Genomic DNA, 20,371 nt, shown 5'->3' on the forward strand with positions numbered 1-20,371 from the left:
GAATAAGGAATTTGAACGTGGCGGGTAGCATCGGAGTGACATACATAGTGTTTACCCGTATGCGGCCAGTAAAGCCACGGGAAATTTATGACAGCGTAATTTGTGGCACAAGATCGACAGATTAGAGAAAGTGACTTTTTATATTTGTACGCGGCCAGTAACGTAAGACAGATTAGAGAAAGTGACGACATTGACTATTTGTACGTGGACAGTAACGTCAGACAGAGTTAGGAAAAGTGACACTTTGTACCTGTATGTGACAGGTAGCCAGACTTACGTTTCACGTACGTATATATGTGGCCAATAGCGGAAGTTGATGGAAATGGGTTCGGAGTGTAGAGTGTGTCAGTGTGGACTTAATTGATTGTGGACACTATATTGTTTTGACGCCGACAGAACAGACTGCAGTCGGTGAGACGAAACCTAGCAACGGATGGAGTCATATAGGAGGTACACATGTAACTTAAAGGCTGGTATGACCTACATGGTGGTCAGAAATTAAGCCGATAGGAGAGAAGAAGGGGCTACTACAGCCTCTGATGATGTTTTTAGCGCAGCCACATTGGCCTAAACCACGTGTACATGGACTAAGATCAGAATTAATTTCACTAAATATAAATCTTTAACAAATTCCCGAAATCCGATAGCCAACTTTACCCTTCTTACCAGTAGGGAGCAATGTCTTAGGAGTAAAAAATAAAACAATCAACTTAGCATGTTGGCCCTTTTCTTGAGATAATCGTCTGCACGTCAAATATAGACTTCCGGGTCAAAGGGTAGGGGTAAAGAAAGTAACTTGCGCCAAAATAAAATGCAAAATATATAAAAAAAAACAAACTGACAGAGTATTTCAACACCAATCTTGTACACAAATACTAAGTTCTAATATGCATAGTATAGTTTTAACAAAATCGCCTAGATTTCTAAGGGACTTCATTCCTGCCTACTGAACCCGGAAGCATTTAACTGTTGTCTTAATCCGCATGGTCAGTGTTTATGCTGTAGATAGTATAAACTGGTCACCACTTGCCTGACATGTACATATAAACAGTAGCAATACTTTAGAATTAAACGTTTCCAATATCCAATATAAAGGTGTTTAAATGTATTGTTGAATATACCTGCTTATTAAAGCACATCAATACCGAAATGCTATAAGTAGCAGTTTTTATGATTCGATATATTCTGCATATTTATTTCAAATTTTAAAATTATTGTATATGTGCCCTCGTTATTTTCATTACACATAACATAAAAAGAGCTTTTGGTATTTTTTTTTTTTTTTTTTTTTTTTTTTTTTTTTTTTTTTTTTTTTTTTTGTTTTTTAGAAATATTCATATTCAACATAGACGGTTCTATATATTCTATATATTTTTATTTCAAAAACATACATCTTTATTTTTTAGGTATAAACGTGTAAATGTATTGTATCTTTATAATAGGACCCCTATATGTACTATTCAAAATTTCTATAAATGCGTGTTTGGGGTATAATATATGTTTCCTCGCGGGCTGTACGGAGCTTGTGCTCAGACTTCGGAGAAGGGTCTGTCCACATTCTCATTCCAATGGCAGCCTGCTAGCTGAGACATTGCGAGGTACTGACTGTCACTAAACGATATCCGCCTGTTCATGATCATGGTGTTTCAACATACTACGTATTCAAGGTAGGGACATTGTTATAATGCTGAATAGCATTGGTCAGAGATCCCGGTAGTTTTGGTGCATCGTTTTCTCAATTCTTAATTGCCCAGTGAAAATGAGTACATACTGGTTTAACTTTGTCAACTAGTTCCTCTGATCATGATTTCCCTCACAGGTGTGCTGGTTCCTTAGATACATGTTGTAAGGCCTTTTTGACATATTTGACAGCATGCCACGAGTCATTTTGGTTAACAGTGACGAGATGGTTGTCTGCCACATACCTGTGGATTGATACATCCATGTCACATGTGTGTTAACATTTATGATAACATCTTTGTCTTCAAAATATTGGTAGAGTTTTTCAGTTCCGAGTCGTCCATGTCTTTTTGACACAACATCATCAGCCTTTGTCACATGGATACACTCTAGGACCTTGTGTGTTTGTTCTCCTATCGCTACATCACTGGAATCTTTTGCATTTTTCGCCAGCCATACCGGGCATCTGTCATGATGTCAATACCGTCAAGGTCATCATACATTCCAATTTCTTCAAGTAGTGCGTTCTTTGTAGGACCCAAACATGACTAGTTTCTCTTCTCTTTATTGGTGTGCCCGGAGGGGCCGCGGTGGCCGAGTGGTTAAGGTGTCCCGACACTTTATCACTAGCCCTCCACGTCTTGGTTGCGAGTTCGAAACCTACGTGGGGCAGTTGCCAGGTACTGACTGTAGGCCGGTGGTTTTTCTCCGGGTACTCCCGCTTTCCGCCACCTCTAAAACCTGGCACGTCCTAAAATGACCCTTGTTGTTAATAGGACATTAAACAAAAACAAACCAAACCAAATTATTGGTGTGCCCAATATTGGAGGAATAACAAAACCTTAAATAGTGGACAGGTAACATTCAACTGCACAAAAATCCTTGCATCGCACGATTGTTGATGACATATCGCGTTATTCCTTATAAGGAAAGTGTGGCAATGATGACCAAAATATAGTATGATGTTTTTCTTTTTGGCAATTGAGTCGTATTACAGCAACATGTCCTTTACTGGTCATGGTGTTGTTACTGGGGATGCCATCACAAAGTCAAGTATGGTTTTCAATGACTTTTGCTGTCAGTAACACACAGTTTGACCCGCTTCCTTCTTTGGCACTTGAAGAAAAGTGGACATATTTGCCGTATTTGTGGTTGTTTGATCACTCAGTTTTATGCCTATGCCCAAGTCATGTTCTAATATGTCACCATTGTTCCCAGGTCGGTTCAACTTCCTATAAAGCACTTATTTTACCTCCTCTATTTTTGACAATATCTTTGTTGTTCTGTTGGTATCACCAGGAATTTCGATCTTAAATCTTGAAAATATACAATGTGTCATCAATAGATTGACTCCTTTTGCTATGACGTATCATGAATGTACATATGAAGGTGTCTAACGTCAGGCATGAATACTATATTTCAGAACATACTAGGTTATTGCGTTGTATTTATAACTTATATACAATGATTAAGGCAATAAAATCTAAAGATATTGCTCAGGTACATGCACAATCAGTGAAAGTTTCGCAGTGTTGACTGTTGGGCAACCGTTTTTTGCGTATTTTTTATTTTCATGCTTCATTATGGCGATAGCAATAAATGTATATAAAATTTAAAAAAAATAAATAAAATTACAAAAAATGATAAACCAAAACCAAAATTTAGTCTCATAACAATTTTGTTAAGGCGTTGAGTCGGAAGTTACCACAGGAAGTGGTATGGGTGTAAGCAGGATGTAGGAAAAACGAACAACTCCATAATATGATTTTTTTTTTTTTTTTGTTAAGGCGATGAGTCGGATATCTCTATAGGAAATGGTTTGGGCGTTAACAAGATACATAATTGATCTTCAAGGATGCGCTATTAATCATCACACACACTTAAGTAACAATGAATTAGTCAGGGCTTAGTAAATTTAAATCAATTAAGAAGACATATAATTCCATCAAATTAGTGTTAATATGAAAACTGTTATATTTCGCCCAAAATCACTTTCAATATTAAAGTAGAAACATCAGGAAAAGGATTGTTATATTTTACACAATGGGAATTGTCAGGTCCGAAAACACCAAAAACAGAAAAGAAATCGGACAATTCCCCTTCAGAATTTGTTGTAGATACTGACTTCTCTTAAATAGAAACTGTACGTAATGTACAAAGGCAAGCCGTGCTTACGGGAACCTAATTTACTCAATCTAAACATTCTAGAAATCAGGTTCTGTATCCGATAACACATAAACATATCAACTCGTCATCGATTGCGGTATCAGAATTGTTTATCTAAACAAAATGCGTTTCTGGATATTGTACATACTGAATTACTATACAGATGCAAGTAAGGTTTTTGTCAGCCATTTTCTAATATCAACTTTGTGAAATGACCTCTTATCTCGTGTGGTAAGCGTGATTGACTGAAATTTTCTGTAGGCTGAGTATGGACAACTGCACACGAATACCATAGTTCACGATATCGGAACACCCCGCCCAATTTCGTCGATTCCGGAATCAACCCTCGAGTGTATGTCGGAAAATGAATGTATGATAATTCGTCACATTTCCCGTCGACTTCACTCTAACCTGTGCATAAATATATTTTGTCCCCCCCCTTTTTTTTTTGCTTTTTTTTTCATTTTTTTTTTATTTATTTATATAATCCACCTATATAATTACATTTGAATATAATGTAATTAATAAGATCCAATTAATCTAATTTGGTGGAGTGAAAGTGTAACTGTGGATGTATAGATACAATTTATTTTTTCCTTTATTCATGTATTGTGCATATATTTGTCTTTAAAAAGAATAACAAATAAATAAATAATAAAAAAACGTGAAAATTTGTATTTCCATAAGTGTACATAATAGTATAGCCCCAAAGGGTCTGTCTTGCTCGCATAATCACTACACTATTATCAAATAAATTACTGATATGCATTAACGTTTAAACTTATTTACCTTTATGGCCTTGAATGAACATCAGTGTCATATATACAGGATAGCATTGATTCCCTATTGCTTATTGGCCGAATGACAACAGATCTTCGGAGGAATGAAGAAAACTTTTCTCCAGTATTTAAAATACACAAGTACCATGGCAATAGACCCTGTGTATCTTCAGATTCTTACTTTATGACCTTGCAAGCAGGTCAAGGCCATTGATATGATTAGATTTTGTAACAATCTATCCCAGGTATATACAATGTCAAATATCAGGATTCAGATTTTGACAGATTACAGAAAGCCGTTTTCTTAGTAGAAAGTTTCCGAAAGGCCGAGCGACAAATGTGACATGAACAACAAATAATTATAATGGAAGCCGACGGGTAAGAAATATCCGGACAATCGAATTGAAGAGGCGCAAATTATTTTAGATTTAGATTAAATAGTAAATGCTGATGTGTTTATACACATGTATCGTAACAACAAATCAAACAAATTATTTTTATCTCACGATTTTAATTCAAATATAAACAATATTTATAATCCATTGACATTGTCTGGGTTCATTGTACAGTAGTCTGTATTTGTTTTTAGAGTATGTCGGGAAGCGTGTTTTATAATGTGAAATAAATCCCTGTGTTCCTGTGTTTATTTGCAAATGAAAAATGTTTAAAATAAAGGATGATGCGGAAGAAGATCCCCAGTATAGAAAGGGCCTCATTTTCTTTTGGACATTTAACAAAAGGAGCCGCGGTGAGGTCGATATACGATATTTTCATACTAATAAAGATTAATCAAAATAGATATATTTCCCTAAGGGTAAGTAGATGTTCAATTTTGAGATTCCCCTTTCCATTGAAGTCAAAACTTGAAATTTAGCATTTAGCTTTTTGGTTCCAAAGATGTTTCCAAAGGAAATTCAACTGAGAAGCGCTCTTTGTTAACTGATTTCTGATTTTGACTTCATTTCATCTTCATGAGAGGTTAGACAATATACAAGAAGAAGAAGAAGAAGAAGAACTCCGCAACAGACACTCCAAGGAGAGTAATAGTACCCTCCGAGTCTCCAATGAATCGCCTCCAACTTATAAAGTTCCGGACCTAATTTAATAAGAAATCATCAAATAATATAGACAGATCTTAATCGACTTACTTCAATATCCATATTAGGACACTCCTTCTCCATCAAGGGGAGTGTCAGACTCGCCCCTTGCCATCAAGACTTATCACTGTTTATACAAATCTTAACTCCCTCATGGTGCTTCAAACCCAATTGTAGTGAAGCCAGGTATTGAAAAAAAAAAGTGTTTTCCTTTCACCATTTGCTTCATAGAGCAGATACGGAAGTCAAATGATCCCAAATGAAGTTTGAAAGAAAGAAAAATAACATGCGAACATATGCATTACCTAACACTAAGAACTTTTGCGTATATTTGCAAAAATGATTGCATATATTCGCATTCTTTTTTCTTTTTCTTTTTTTTTTATATGGGACCAATGGATTGCTACGAATGTAGGAGTTGTTTGTCGAGTTACAAAAGAAATGAAATTGTACACTTGTTTTTATTTTACATTGATACAAAAGGCAATTTTGCATGTATTATTAAATCATATTTGATTCAAAAAGCAAACGGGTCGATGAAACCAACTACCATTGCCCAGCCGCTCTCTATAATGCATATTTTATCAATTTGAAAATAGTTTATTGTCGATAGCATTCAACTAGCAGCAAAAAGTATTAACAAATCAGAGAGATTTGAAATTGGATGCAACCAAGCATGAAAAGATGTATAATTTTGCATCATTTTACAGAACTTTACATGCGATATACAGGCAAAATTCCTTCACCTGAAATTCACATGAATTTCACGTGAATTTCACGTGAAAAAATATTGCCTGTGTATGGCAACCATTATGTTGATGATGAACACTGAGCAACATACGCTGTATCCAATGCATGTTCCAAATGCTAATCAACGGGCCATCCTTTGTATCCCCATCTTTGTTGCTACACCATTATATGAAGTAAATACACTGTGTTTTTCTATAACATCAAACATTAATCATTTTGAATAATGATATATTGTGGACTCGCAAGAGTTTATCATTCATTCAATAAATGACCTTAAAGCAACAATATTATTTTTCATTGTATTTTGGAGTCAACATTTTGAAACAAACATGCTTCAGCCTCTGAACACAATCTAGGGTTACACAAATATATGTATGTGCACATAAGGATCCAGTTTTATCCGGAAAATTACCGCTTATATTGTGTCTTGATAAAGGGGCGGGTTGCTTCTCAAATTTGACATATTTCATTGTCCACACTGTTGGAATTAATTTCTCCCATTTCAAGTAATTCATATCTTCCTCACATACGTTTGCAAGGATCCAGTGGTATCCGGAAATTATCGTTTATATGACTTCTTTGACCATATATGTAGACATATTTATACATTTCAGCAGAATTATTATCCTATTTTACTAGATAATATATATACATTGTTCTAAGTTACAATATTGATAACAATGTATATCTGAAAGCAGGAATGACAATTCAAAAATACTGTGGAATCTCACCTACAATATATAAACAGCATGATCTGTATGGTGCCTCGTCACATCAAAAGCAATAAGGACAAAGTGCCTTACCCAAGGTAACAACCAGGACAACGCAGGCCTGCCAGTTTCGTAGCTTCCCGAGAAACACAACCCGGTAGGGAGCGACGAACCACGCGCCTCCACTGCATAGGTAACATATTGTAACTACTACACAGCAAATGTCGACATAGTTCTTACCCAAAATCGACAAAAAGAAGGGGGAAACATGCACAAAAATATATATCTGGGGATGGAGACCATTGAAAAAGAGAATTTGTTATGTGTTACCAATGCGTAAGCGTCTTCTGCTTCGACCATACATATCTAAATATATTTTAAACATATATTTTAAGGGTAAGAAGCATTCTCAAAATACCATACATATCTACGTTATTTTCAGGGTAAGAAGCATTCTCAAAATACCATACATATCTACGTTATGTTCAGGGTAAGAAGCATTCGCAAAATACCATACATATCTAGGTTGTTTTTCAGGGTAGGAAGCATTCTCAAAATACCATACATATCTAGGTTGTTTTTCAGGGTAAGAAGCATTCTCAAAATACCATACATATCTGGGTTATTTTCAGGGTAAGTAGCATTCTCAAAATACTATACATATTTAGGTTATTTCAGGGTAAGTAACATTCTAATACCATACAGATCTAGGTTATTACAGGGTTAAGTAACATTCTCAAAATACCATACATATCTACGTTATTTTCATGGTAAGAAGCATACAGATCTAGGTTATTTTAGGCTAAGTAGCATTCTCAAAATACCATACATATCTAGGTTATTTCCGGGTTAAGTAACATTCTCAAAATATCATACATACACGATATACACGTATCTAGGTTATTTTAGGTTAAGTAGGATTCTCAAAATACCATACATATCTAGGTTATTTCCGGGTTAAGTAACATTCTCAAAATATCATACATACACGATATACACGTATCTAGGTTATTTTAGGTTAAGTAGGATTCTCAAAATACCATACATATCTAGGTTATTTCCAGGTTAAATAGCATTCTCAAAATGGGAACTTGGAATAATAACATAACAACTTTGAATTTAAATCTAACATACAATAATGTTCTACTATATGTATCCATTCAATGTTCTTTATGTAGTGATGATGTAAAAACAATTGGAACACTTCTTATAAAAGCCAAAAAGTAACAAGAATTTTAGAATTTTTGACAGATGTCTTACGGGAATTAACATTATAGAAATAGTTAAAATTCAATGTTAAAAAATGACATTCCGAAGATAACATAAAACTTGCATGTTGATAGATCCAATTTAAATACTTGCAGTATATTTGCAATAAAATCGAGGAGGATTAAAAAGAAAATCATTTTATAAATCTTTCATTCATACACTATAACTAAGGACGTCTTCTTCGCGCTCGAATACACGATACCGGACAGGTTCGTGGGATGATCATGTATTTAATACTCTGATTCATGATTTTATTCTAGTAAATAACCATCGATAACTGGCTTAGTTTGAAGCCAAATTGTTTTCAGTTAATACTGGTTCTAGGTTGGTAACGACAAAGATTAATTTCAGGACGTCCCTCAATTTTAAATTTTAACATGCACTATAATAGTATGTAAAGGGAGCTAACTGCGGATACTCGACACTCTCTGACGGTCTCATTTAAGGCCTAGATAGTTGTCCAAGCGTACGATGCCAGTCCTAAAAGAGCGAACACAAGAACCCATGCTAAACTTGGCACCAAACATGTCGAATTGCCAATAGCTTTCAACACGCATGCGTCGTATGACGCTTGGTCCACATGACGAAACTGACAAACAATATTAGCGTTACAAGCCTCATTACATTCCTCCAACAATTCATCAGGGACATTGACAACACGCCATTTCCAATATTTGTCGAATTCCGGACTCCCTGACACGTCTATCCTGTCTATGAGTGTGTTAATTGAGGTCGGAGACAGGTCGGCGATAGCGTAGTCCCTGATAGCGTTGTATTCCTCCGCCCATTGGGGTTCGCCCAGTGCGTTACTAGCAGGTAGGTCCATGTAATACGTTATCATGTTTATCTGTCGGCCCGTCTGCCGGTCGTAGTGTACCAGCCGGATGGCGGGGTTATGGGCGGCGCCAGTCTGTGTAGGGATCTTATACCGCCATGGAGTGACAGACGGGGCGGAGAACAGAACAGCCACGGGAACGTCTACACGTGACAGAGAAACAAAGAGGATACGGTAACAACATCAACTTTGAAACAATGAAGCAACATACAAGACACCAATTGAATAAATCTGCAAAGCTAATCGAGAAATGGTAAAACGTGAATTATTATTTACCACTTTTGCAGAGTTCAAAAAAACTAAAATAGTTTATAATTGACACATGTACATGTATAACACATGTACACTGACTAGCTGATTTAACGAAACATGCTGATTGGCCTATTCAAGAAGCACACAGATTGGTTGATGCGTGTAAGATAATATTATTTATTTCAGAATTACTATTTTTAGCGACATGAACTCCGTTTTATCATCCCTGCGACAATGTAAACAAATCCAGTAATTGCGTTTTAAAGGAACCTACCAGATTTCCTGTAGAGTCGGAAATTATCCATATGCTCGTGACCGAAATGGAGGCCGATAATGACGTCAGAATATTTTAAAATGATGTCATTCATCTTCTTGTTGAAATGTTGATACATCCAAGGTTTGCTCATCGTATCAACCACTCCAGGTGGCACGTGACCGGTTATGAGTACCTGTCGAAAGAATGAATGATTAGTTTTTAAAGGGACTAAATGGTTAGATTTCAATAATTTCTTCATGGATTTGATTTCCTGAAAGTGTTGTGATACTTGAAATTAGTTTGTTTACAAAATGATGGCACTTTTTGTGAAATAGTGACAATGTTTATCAACTTCAAATAATCGCTCGATACGTGCTCGTCTTTGTGAAGTTAAAATCACGTTCTCGCTTCTTCGTTTCTTCGTGCTCTCGGTTAAATCTGATTCAGAACCTCCCCGCTTAGATCGGGAGTTCGCGATATCTTTGTTATGATGTTTACGATTTCCCGCATCGCGCATGCGCAAAGGTATTTGTTTACACACACCGAAAAATAAAAATATGAAATAGTGGCTAGGGCGATAACTTTTTTTTCATTCTTAATTTTATTATTGTTATAAAGTGCATAACTTTTTACATAATTTTAAATCTTATACCTTTATTAATATGTTATTTAAGTGAAAATCTAACCATTTAGTCCCTTTAAATACACTATGTAAGCAATAATTTATTTGACATTTTCACAACGTTTACAACTACAAACCTTCCCATAGGTGGTATGGCTGATTGTGACTGCGGTATGATATTGTCTGAAGACTAAAAACTGTCATATTTTTCAGTACATGTAGTCTATCGATAGCATTGGCGAAATAATAAATTCTTCAACAGTTTCAGAAATAGAGACATCTTGAATACTTTTTTTTTATAAACACGCTTATTGGTAAAGTCAATTGCTTAATCCCATGTAATGTTTATGCTCTGAAATGTTCAAATACATTCAAATATGAATTTCGCGAAGGAATTACCAATTTATATATGCATTCGCAAAGAATCATTATGATCAAACTTGTGTATGTTTGAGGACTGTTTAAGCACATACATGGACATGTAATTATACACTACTTTAACTATACTTTGGCCAATGTTGATTGAATTTCATGAAGACTTGAAGTAGTAATGATGTTTCTGTTTGTCATTTGATAAACCTACCTGTAATAATTCATTCACGTTTAACATGACGTGTATGATCAGAAATATATATTTCATCATTTATGTTATATGGGAAAAGACATATTATAAGTTTTATACTTGTGTCTAATCCCATTTGTGTTTTGACAAATAAAATGTGTTTAAATCAAAACATAACATGATATGAACTGGTGCAAAATTGCTAAAAGCACAATACATAATACATTTGTATTCACAACTGCATACTGGTGAAATGCGAGAACATTTTGTTCAGAGACTTACAATGTAGCAAAACAACATGTATATATCTGCATATACGTGGCCAATGCAAATGGACTCCGACATGGAATTTCATATCCTACTAATACCAGAAAAACATTCATTACGTCATGATTGTCTGTCATGCATCGTGAGATGTGGTGTGCTATATTAAAGTTCACACATCTAGGTACATAGCTTACGAGTATTAAGGTGCAGGTTGTCCGTCTGTCCGTTACTTGTTTTTTGCGTATTGTCTTGGGTACTTATGGGTAAGTTGCTATCAGAATATATGCAGTGTTTCCTTAAAGAAAATGCTTGCTCAGAATAGATTATTAAATCCGTCTAGGTCAATTTCATTGAAAATAAGAAACCGTTTGTTTCGACATCGAGATATCTTTGTACTAAAAACCTTCGGACTGTTACGACGAAAGTGTTTACTAGTGATAGTTTATGAAAGCCTTTTCAAAGGTCAAAGTCCCAGTTACCATTAGTAGGAAATCAGTTTATGCATAATATATCGAGTTCGTTTGGTCCGATTGCTTTCAGACCTAATCAAATGCTTTCTTAAAGGAAGAGTTTGATTTGGGAACGTTTAAGGGTTAAATACCAAAGGTCAAGGTAACTATTTCTATTAATAGTATCATTTTATACACAATTACTTGAGGTCTGTGGTGACAATTGCATTATAACACGTACTCAGGTGAAGCTACACACACTCCATGGCCCATCTGACGTGACAGTACTCTAGTTGCAATTAAAATTGAAATAATTACATTCACCGACCTTTTCGTTGTTGACGGAAGAGTTGGTCAGCAGAGTCTCAAGCCAGGCAAACTGACCAGCAGGGTCGGTGAGATTTGCAGTTAGTTTATCAGATGTATAATATAAATTTGTGTTTAGGGCAACTATCCGGATTCCGTGATCAGTAACCGCGCTGTAATAAGCACCTGTCAGGGAATAGAATAGTTACAAAATTTGCATGAAAATGAATACAAGGAGTGCTGTTCCCCAAGCCAGGCTTAACTAAACGATAACATACAACATTATAATTATGACGTCCTGACTAAACGATAACATTAAAAACGCATGGATAAACAGATGTTTTAGTATTATGTCACAAAATGATTATCAACCATCTGAAACACATTACCTTGCCTTCATTTTTTAATTTTATTTTCACAATGCAATACCAAAACCATTGCCTTGTGTGTTATGCGATATAATTACTAGCTTGTAACTACCTTTCAGAAAGTTTTCTTTTTCTCTTTCGTCACTTATCCAAGTTAACCAATTTTCCAATGTCCGATTGTACAACTCGTTGTTGTTAGGTGGAAACTGAGCATCTGGGAAGTAGTCATGGTTACCGAAAGTAGCGTAAATTCTGGTGGATCCAAACGCTTGCTTCAGCAGGGTTGTTATGTTGGTTAGGATTCCATCATTGATATCGAGGCTGAGATGTTCGTCCCGAGTATGTAAGACACTGTCACTGGATATAAAGCATCATCATCATCATCATCATCATCATCATCATCATCATCACCGTCACCGTCACCATCATCATCATCATCATCATCACCATCATCATCATCATCATCATCATCATCATCATCACCATCACTATCTTCATCGCCACCGTCACCGTCACCATCATCATCATCATCATCATCATCATCAACCTTATCATCATCATCAACAATTTGTACATGTATAATCAATAAAATGAGGGAATCGTGGACAATGGACTTAGATTGGGGAGTTCTGGATGTAAAATAAAAATAAGAACATGTGTTCCAGGAGAGCAAAGCAACAAAATCTATCGAATCGCTTTGTTATCGGTTTGCCCAATCGGAACCCCTCGTCATTGGCGGTGTGTTCCGACTATCGGTTTGCCCTTGGCAGTCGGTATAACGAAAGTCTTGACATATTGGAAACACGCCCTAAACCAACTGCGCATGTAAACATCGTAGGTCAGTGAAACAGGAATGTTACATAGACATTATTTACAACAGCTAACACTGAAATCCCATAAATTTACAATACACGGATTAGTGTCACACGTAAAATGTAAACCTTATTTATTATTTCCTACTTTACAACAATTGCGCAACAAGTTATATAAGACTATATCAATCGATCTTGTTGGACCCTATATGGAAGCGCGCGAGGGGTCTTAAGGGGCATCTAAACAGCAAATCCAGCCAAAACAGTTGATATTTTACAAGGCTATACATCCCTACTAGGATGTTATTTAATAGAAATAACTTGATAAAATTTTGATATGTATCATGTCAACCTGTGGGCCTTGCTGTTGACATTCAATTTGTTCAGTAGTTCGTAAATTTCAACAAAACATGAGAAAAATGCATGTTTCAGGGGGACATAATTAACTCATTTGTATCTCATTTATTGTGCAAAACAGTCATGTCGTTTTGCTCACAAGGGTCTAAAGCACAAGATAGGAGCATTGGTTTGACTAGATTGGACTTTATGATATGTATTAACACTGATTTTATTTAGACCTTGAAATGCAAATGGCGGTTGTGAATAAGATCAGACAATTATGGCATATAAGAAGGTATTTCAAACGTCAAAAATGCTCATATTAGATAATATAGAGAACTCTAGACATGGCAGGAAGACTGTTTTTAGGAATAAATGTTCATCCGTTGAGTTTGGGGTAAAAGATATATATTTCTGAAAAAGGTCCAAAACTCACCAGTTTGACAATTTGTCTTAAAATGGTTATTCTTACTATAATCAGATGTCTTAAATGTATTATATAGGAGCATTTTTAATGGCTGAAATGCCCCCCTTTATGCCATATTTGTGTAATATCATCCACAGCCGCCATTTGCATTTCAAGGTCAAAACTAAATATGTGTTTATACCTACATAAAGTCAAATCCGGTCAAACAAATGCTCCTACCCTGTGCTATAGACACCTGTGAGCATGACATCTGGGCTATTTTTCAGGTTTGGTTATTTTTGTGGCTTAGAATTATTCAATGCTACAACTTACCACAAAATAACTCTATAGAAGAAATTGTTAGCATCTACATCAAATTATTTGTGATTTTAAGACACTACATGTCCAAACAAACATTTTGGTATATTACATGACTATTTTTGTGCAATGTTTAAGCTATTTATTCGTGTTTGAAATTCAACATTATTCTGCTATATAGATGACCCTTAAACTATTAAAGGACACCGGAGTACTCGGAGAAAACCCACGTGGTCGGACAAGTACTCTTTTTGAGTGACGTCACTAATAGTTCCCGTGTTGTAATTTATATGTTAAATGCGTAAGAGACACAGGATGTTATGAAACGACAAGATGTCCCGTTGTTAACATCAGAATAGTATCACTGTCTCGTTATTTTAGTGTCTGTTTGAAAACATATTGTGAATTAATTTTAGACCTATGTTTTCTTGTGTTATGATATTGTGATGCATTTTTAGGGATTGTGATGGGTACTTAATTATTCAATTGAGGATATTCATGCGCCGACCATGTGCATTTGTTTACAAACATACCTTGACCACCGATTTGATTTGCAATTATTTAAAGTGGTGGAAGAAAACTAGTCATTCCCTACCTAGCATCTGGTTGGGCGTTCATGAATTCCCCTCTCGGCTAGAGATTTCTTTGTCACACTCCCAAGAAAGGGAAAGATTCTATTAATCCTTGGTAAGGAATGGTGTTTTTTTTTTATCCCATAATATGTTTCATATCAATCTTTATGAATAAATCAATGTCTGTACATAATAACTTTTTGAATACGATGTCAAAATCTAACGTCTTAACACAATGGTTCCAGATAATCAGGATAAAGACCGCTGGAAAGTTTAGTTCTCGTCATCATAGTTTCATTAGGAAATATTATATTTTCTTGTCAAGTTTATGAAGTCAGACGGTTTTGATGTTTAATTGCTGCTATGTCTAATTGTTCCGTTTACACCGCCCTAACCCTCATTTGAGATTGTGACTTAAATCGGATTTGATCTAGATTTGTATGGTGGGTGCTGTCGATGAAGCTAAAGCGGGGCGACGGTGGCCGAGCGGTTAATGTGTCTCGACACTTTATCACTAGCCCTCCACCTCTGGGATGTGAGTTCGAAACCCACGTGGGCAGTTGCCTGGTATTGATTGTAGGCGGGTGTTTTTTCTCCGGGTACTCCTTCCGGCATTCCTCAAACTCAAAAACCTGGCAAGTCCTTAAATTGCCATGGCTGATGAAAGTACGTTAAACAAAATAAATCAATAAACCAATGAAGCTGAAGCTTACTCTTCCGAAACACCTGGTCTTAATCTCGACGTACTTGTTTGTCATGTCTTCAGGATAATCTATATTATGTTCCTGTTTTCTCCCGTTTTGTCGATTTGAGGTTAAGAATTACGGTTTCATTTGAATTATTGGTAGATTTAATGACCCATCGATGGAGCTCAAGGTCAGAAGTACAGATGTATACAAAACCGTGTCTAAATCATACATATAATGTTGGAGGTAACATATAATGTTGGGGTAACATATAATGTTGGAGGTAACATGTAATGTTGGGGGTAACCACAGCAGCAACAATGTGTTCTGATATATTTCAGTGTCATTTTTAAAACCTCTCATAAGTTGACAACATCTAGTTTGGAACGTTTTATAGTATTTTATACTATGCATGATCATTCCTTTTCTTTTTTTTTTTTTTTTTTTTTTAAATAAAATTCATTCATTTAAAAAAAATGACAACTATTAGATTGATAAAATAATTCATATTAAATTTGAATTTGTGTTTCTGGAAAAAATTAGTGTTCATAAAATAATTAATTATTTATAAAATTCTTGATTAAACATCAAAAGAAACATTTACAAATGGCAAAATTGAGAAATACTTTGGCGTGTTGCAAATGTTGCAATATTCAATAATTGTAAATATATGTGCAACAATATATATATATACAAGTATATGTAATAAAAAATATGTATGTGCAATAATTGTACATATATGTGCAATACAAAAAAATGCAATAAAAGATATTTATATGCAATAAAATATAATTATGTGCAATATTTATATTTGTGTTAAATAATTACAAATATATATGCAATAAAAAATATATGATATAAAAATATCTATGTGCAATACAATATATATTTGTTCGAAAACGAAAACAAATATATTTGTGCAATAAAATGTATATATGTGCGATAATTTGCATTGTGGGGTAGCATATATGTGACCTCATCTGAGGTTGCTGTAACGGCGTGTTTGATTGGATGAGGAAATCATCCTGACGCTTTAACATGCAGTCATAGCTGGGAAGTTGCAGCGATGAAACGTTATGAATAAATAAGGCAAAGGGGTTTGTAACGAATATTTATGAAGGTGGAAGAGTTTTATGTAAGTCAGAAATGACACATTGTATGCAGTATGTGAAAGCGCCGGGACGATTTCCTCATCCAATCGAAAACGCCGATTACATCAACCTCAGATGAGGTCATAGATGCTATCCCACAATGCAAATTGTCGCACATATATATAAATTTTATTGCACAAATACTATACATTTTTCGAACAAATATATATTTTATCGCACATAAATATTTTTTATTGCATATACATTTGTGAGTATTTAATACAAATATAAATATTGCATATAAATACATTTTATTGCACATAAATATTTTTTATTGCAATATATATACATATATTATTGCACATATATTTACAATTATTGAATATTGCAACGTTTGACACGTCATAAACGACCTACTTTAACAAGTGATACATTTTCAAGCTAGTATTTCTGGTATGAAAGACTTACCCAGTCCATAAGATAAAATCCACATCCAGTTTGAACTTTTTCATGGCTTCAACGCTTGAATTAATGAGACGCCAGGGGGAGTCACACCAATAATTCCCATACTTTCCGTGATTTGTGACGACATCGTTACAGGAAAGGTCAAGGCCGGAGTAGGAAAAGTCGTAATGGAAGTCGGTCACGTGCCAAAACCACCCTGCAAAGCATTTACATCTATATACTGTAGATATATAAGAATCTTATACGAAAATTCTCTCAGAGATAAAAAAAGATATCATTAAGGAGAAAGAAAAGGAACAAAGTTCATTCAAGTGCTTTTTGTCTTGAGCCTGCAACTAGCGATTGGTAAGATTGTTTTTAATGACTGGGATCAAAACAAACTAAAAATTCGATAGAGTTCGTCTCGTTGTGATATCACCAAGCTGACGTCTACTTTATAGTGCTACCTCATGCTGAAGCATACAGCTGGAGACACCCAACAGGACACCCTACCTGGTCAAATTACATCCCCGCATCCCCCCAAAAGCAACAACAACAACAACAACAGCAACCAAAAAATGCGGAGAGTCAAGCAGGAGTAGCGACAACTATTTCTGTAGATTCGAATAGGTCTTGGCCAGGGGACAGAACCAAAAGACATCGTCACAGGGACGAAGTAAAGGCTAAACGTGAGGCAGTGTCAATGGAAACAACTGGGAAATTAGAGTTCTTTAGAAAGATGTGAACAGATTATATAAAGTTTAGTCGCTTTGTACAAGCTTTGCCCTACATGTATATATCATTTCTGAGGACAGACGTTTTAATATGTTATCTAAGCGTTCCACTGTCCGACATGATAAAAAGTGTAACGCGGTACACATTTAATAAAAAAAACGGTGTGTGTCATTTCCCCCTGTAGATCCAATATTTAAATAGGGCATGCCTTACATTACATCGCTGACTTTCCATGGTAGCTAGGCAACAAAACAACTCGTGTTACCGATAAGTTAAAAAACTTAGATCCAACATGTCGACATTTAAAATTTTTACTGACACTAGCGGGAAGTTAATATTTATATAGTTATTATTCCATATTAATATCGAGGTAATACACTTAAAAAAGGAAGTGTTGTGAAAATATTTGTCGACAAAAACGATTGTTCGTTGTAAAACCTCCCTCAGAGATAGCTGACTTCCGCTCCGCCGCCGAAAGGGTCCATTTATATTCTCACCTTAAAATCGTTATTAAACCACAAACGGTACCATATTTACTATATAATGATTCAAAATCAAAGCACATTGCTTAACAAAATTGTGTGCGTTTAATAGTTTTGTCGGATTAAATTAAAAGGACCTCTTTTACGAACAATAGAATTTTGCCCACGAACAAATTTGACCAAAACCTGATGTTATTTGTAACACTCTGAGAATACTTGAAGCAGGTTTGAAAAAATCAAAAGGTCCAGAGGTCTGTGCTATGGCCAAAATTGTACTACAATTACGTCTGGTTTTGGACAAATTAATGGTTCGTGGGCAAAAGTATATTGTTCATGACAGAGGTCCTTATAATGAATCTAACTAAGCTCACACAACACTTCCGGTTCTACCATGTCAATATCGATGTAGAAGCATGGGAATAGTCCTATTCTCCTTAAATATTCTTACCGGAAACCGGCGCCTGGTGACCTTGTTTACCCGGACATGAAATCATACACTAAACAGATAGTGTTACCATGGTGACGACGTCGATCGTAGAAACCCTTATCTAAACAGGTATGTCGATTAGGTATATACCTCCAGTAGTATATGTATGTAGGTTTCTCGCCTACGTCATTTGATAGTCTACAGTAACACATTTCTCAGGGAACAAATCGCACACGGTTGCATTAATAAAAAAAAATCTTTAATAAGGGTTTTCTAAAGTCTGACGAGTTTGTTTATCAGTTTATAAACTTTATTCTTCCTTCCAAACTAACAATTTAGTTCTTTTGTGTGTATATTATTAAGTTAGGGATATGTCTAACATTCAATTAGAGAAGGCACACTTGTATATATAAACCAGATGTGTATAGTATACATAGCCGTGGTTTGATGCAAAGCAGTACGTAAATTGTGTTATTGCTAATGGCGCAGTAATAAATATCGTGTACGATTATTTGCATTATATAATTTATATTATACATCAATTATTTATATTGAAACATCCATCTCCCCATGCTTTTATATTAGTGATTTCCCGGCTGTATATATGTTAGCGACATAACAAAAACATGTACATATCAACAAAGCTGTTGATCAGTGTGAAAAACAAGAAGTAGTTGTAAATAGAATAAGCTCATACATACATTTTCAATAGCATATGTTTATCTGACCTCTAGCTCGAGCTAACAAACTCCTCCGGTAATTTCAGACAACCTGTATCTTTAATTAGCCAGTACATGGCACTGTCAACGATCAGTAATGAGCAGAGCATTGAGTGAGGTCCTTATTTACATACCTTCGTCTGCTAAACAACCATCCCATGATGTCATAAACAGCAGACAGACACCAACGTGATGTATCCATACCTCCATCTTCTTACCTGGTGAATCCAATTGGAACTAGTGACGTCACACGCGTAAACAGGTGATTATGTATTGAACGCAGTTACTTTAACAAATAATGGGTCCCTAGAATAGATAAACAATCAAACGCGGAAAGAATGTGTGGATGTCCCCCGGCAGGTGTCACAATACATGATGGCTGTATAGATGTATGAATTCCACGGTATCAGTTTAAATACAATAGCACAGGGGTTCGTTACTATCGAATGGGTATGTATACACTAGTGATATGCCTACTAGCTCACAGTCGCACAGAGTAACAAAATACACCAGGAATACAACGTCATACGATAGTGACGTGCCCTTGGGGTCAGAATAGGTCTAAATCCAGTCCCTGCTTGATCAACTCGCCTTCTAGCTAATTACTACAAACCCCTCAGTTGTTAGAGTTTGTACTGAGTTATCTCCCCTCTAATGGGCTGACAGAAGACTGATCTATCAGTCTTGTTTTTATTTGTAGCTTTAACATTGTTGAGGCGGGGAAACGCCGTTTATCATTGTCCAGTATAGCGATAGCCTAAAATTTATTTTCTGCTTAAAAATAATATATCTAACATCAATTCGAGCCTACCTATTTGCAAATACGACCTCTTTATAACAGAATCCTGTATATTAAGGCCGTCTCTATATAACAGAATCCTGTCAATAAATGTCACCTCTATTTAACAGAATCCTGTCTATAATGTCACCTCTATTTAACAGAATCCTGTCTATAACGTCACCTCTATATAA

The 20,371-nt window shown here is 35.5% G+C and overlaps 1 protein-coding gene across 1 annotated transcript; it reads right to left on the reverse strand.

The window, feature by feature from the left end:
• Positions 1 to 4,501: 4,501 nt before the first annotated feature.
• On the reverse strand, positions 4,502 to 19,882 carry LOC117341088 (acid sphingomyelinase-like phosphodiesterase 3b). The gene is made up of 6 exons (XM_033902922.1): positions 19,534 to 19,882; positions 17,061 to 17,253; positions 12,481 to 12,725; positions 12,023 to 12,186; positions 9,813 to 9,987; positions 4,502 to 9,429 (listed from the first exon to the last, which is right to left on the reverse strand). Exons 1-6 carry the CDS (start codon positions 19,607 to 19,609, stop codon positions 8,900 to 8,902), a joined length of 1,383 nt encoding a protein of 460 aa, XP_033758813.1. The 5' UTR covers positions 19,610 to 19,882; the 3' UTR covers positions 4,502 to 8,899.
• Positions 19,883 to 20,371: the final 489 nt, after the last annotated feature.

This window comes from Pecten maximus, chromosome 13 (assembly GCF_902652985.1).
Source record: "Pecten maximus chromosome 13, xPecMax1.1, whole genome shotgun sequence".
Lineage (NCBI taxonomy): Eukaryota > Metazoa > Mollusca > Bivalvia > Pectinida > Pectinidae > Pecten > Pecten maximus.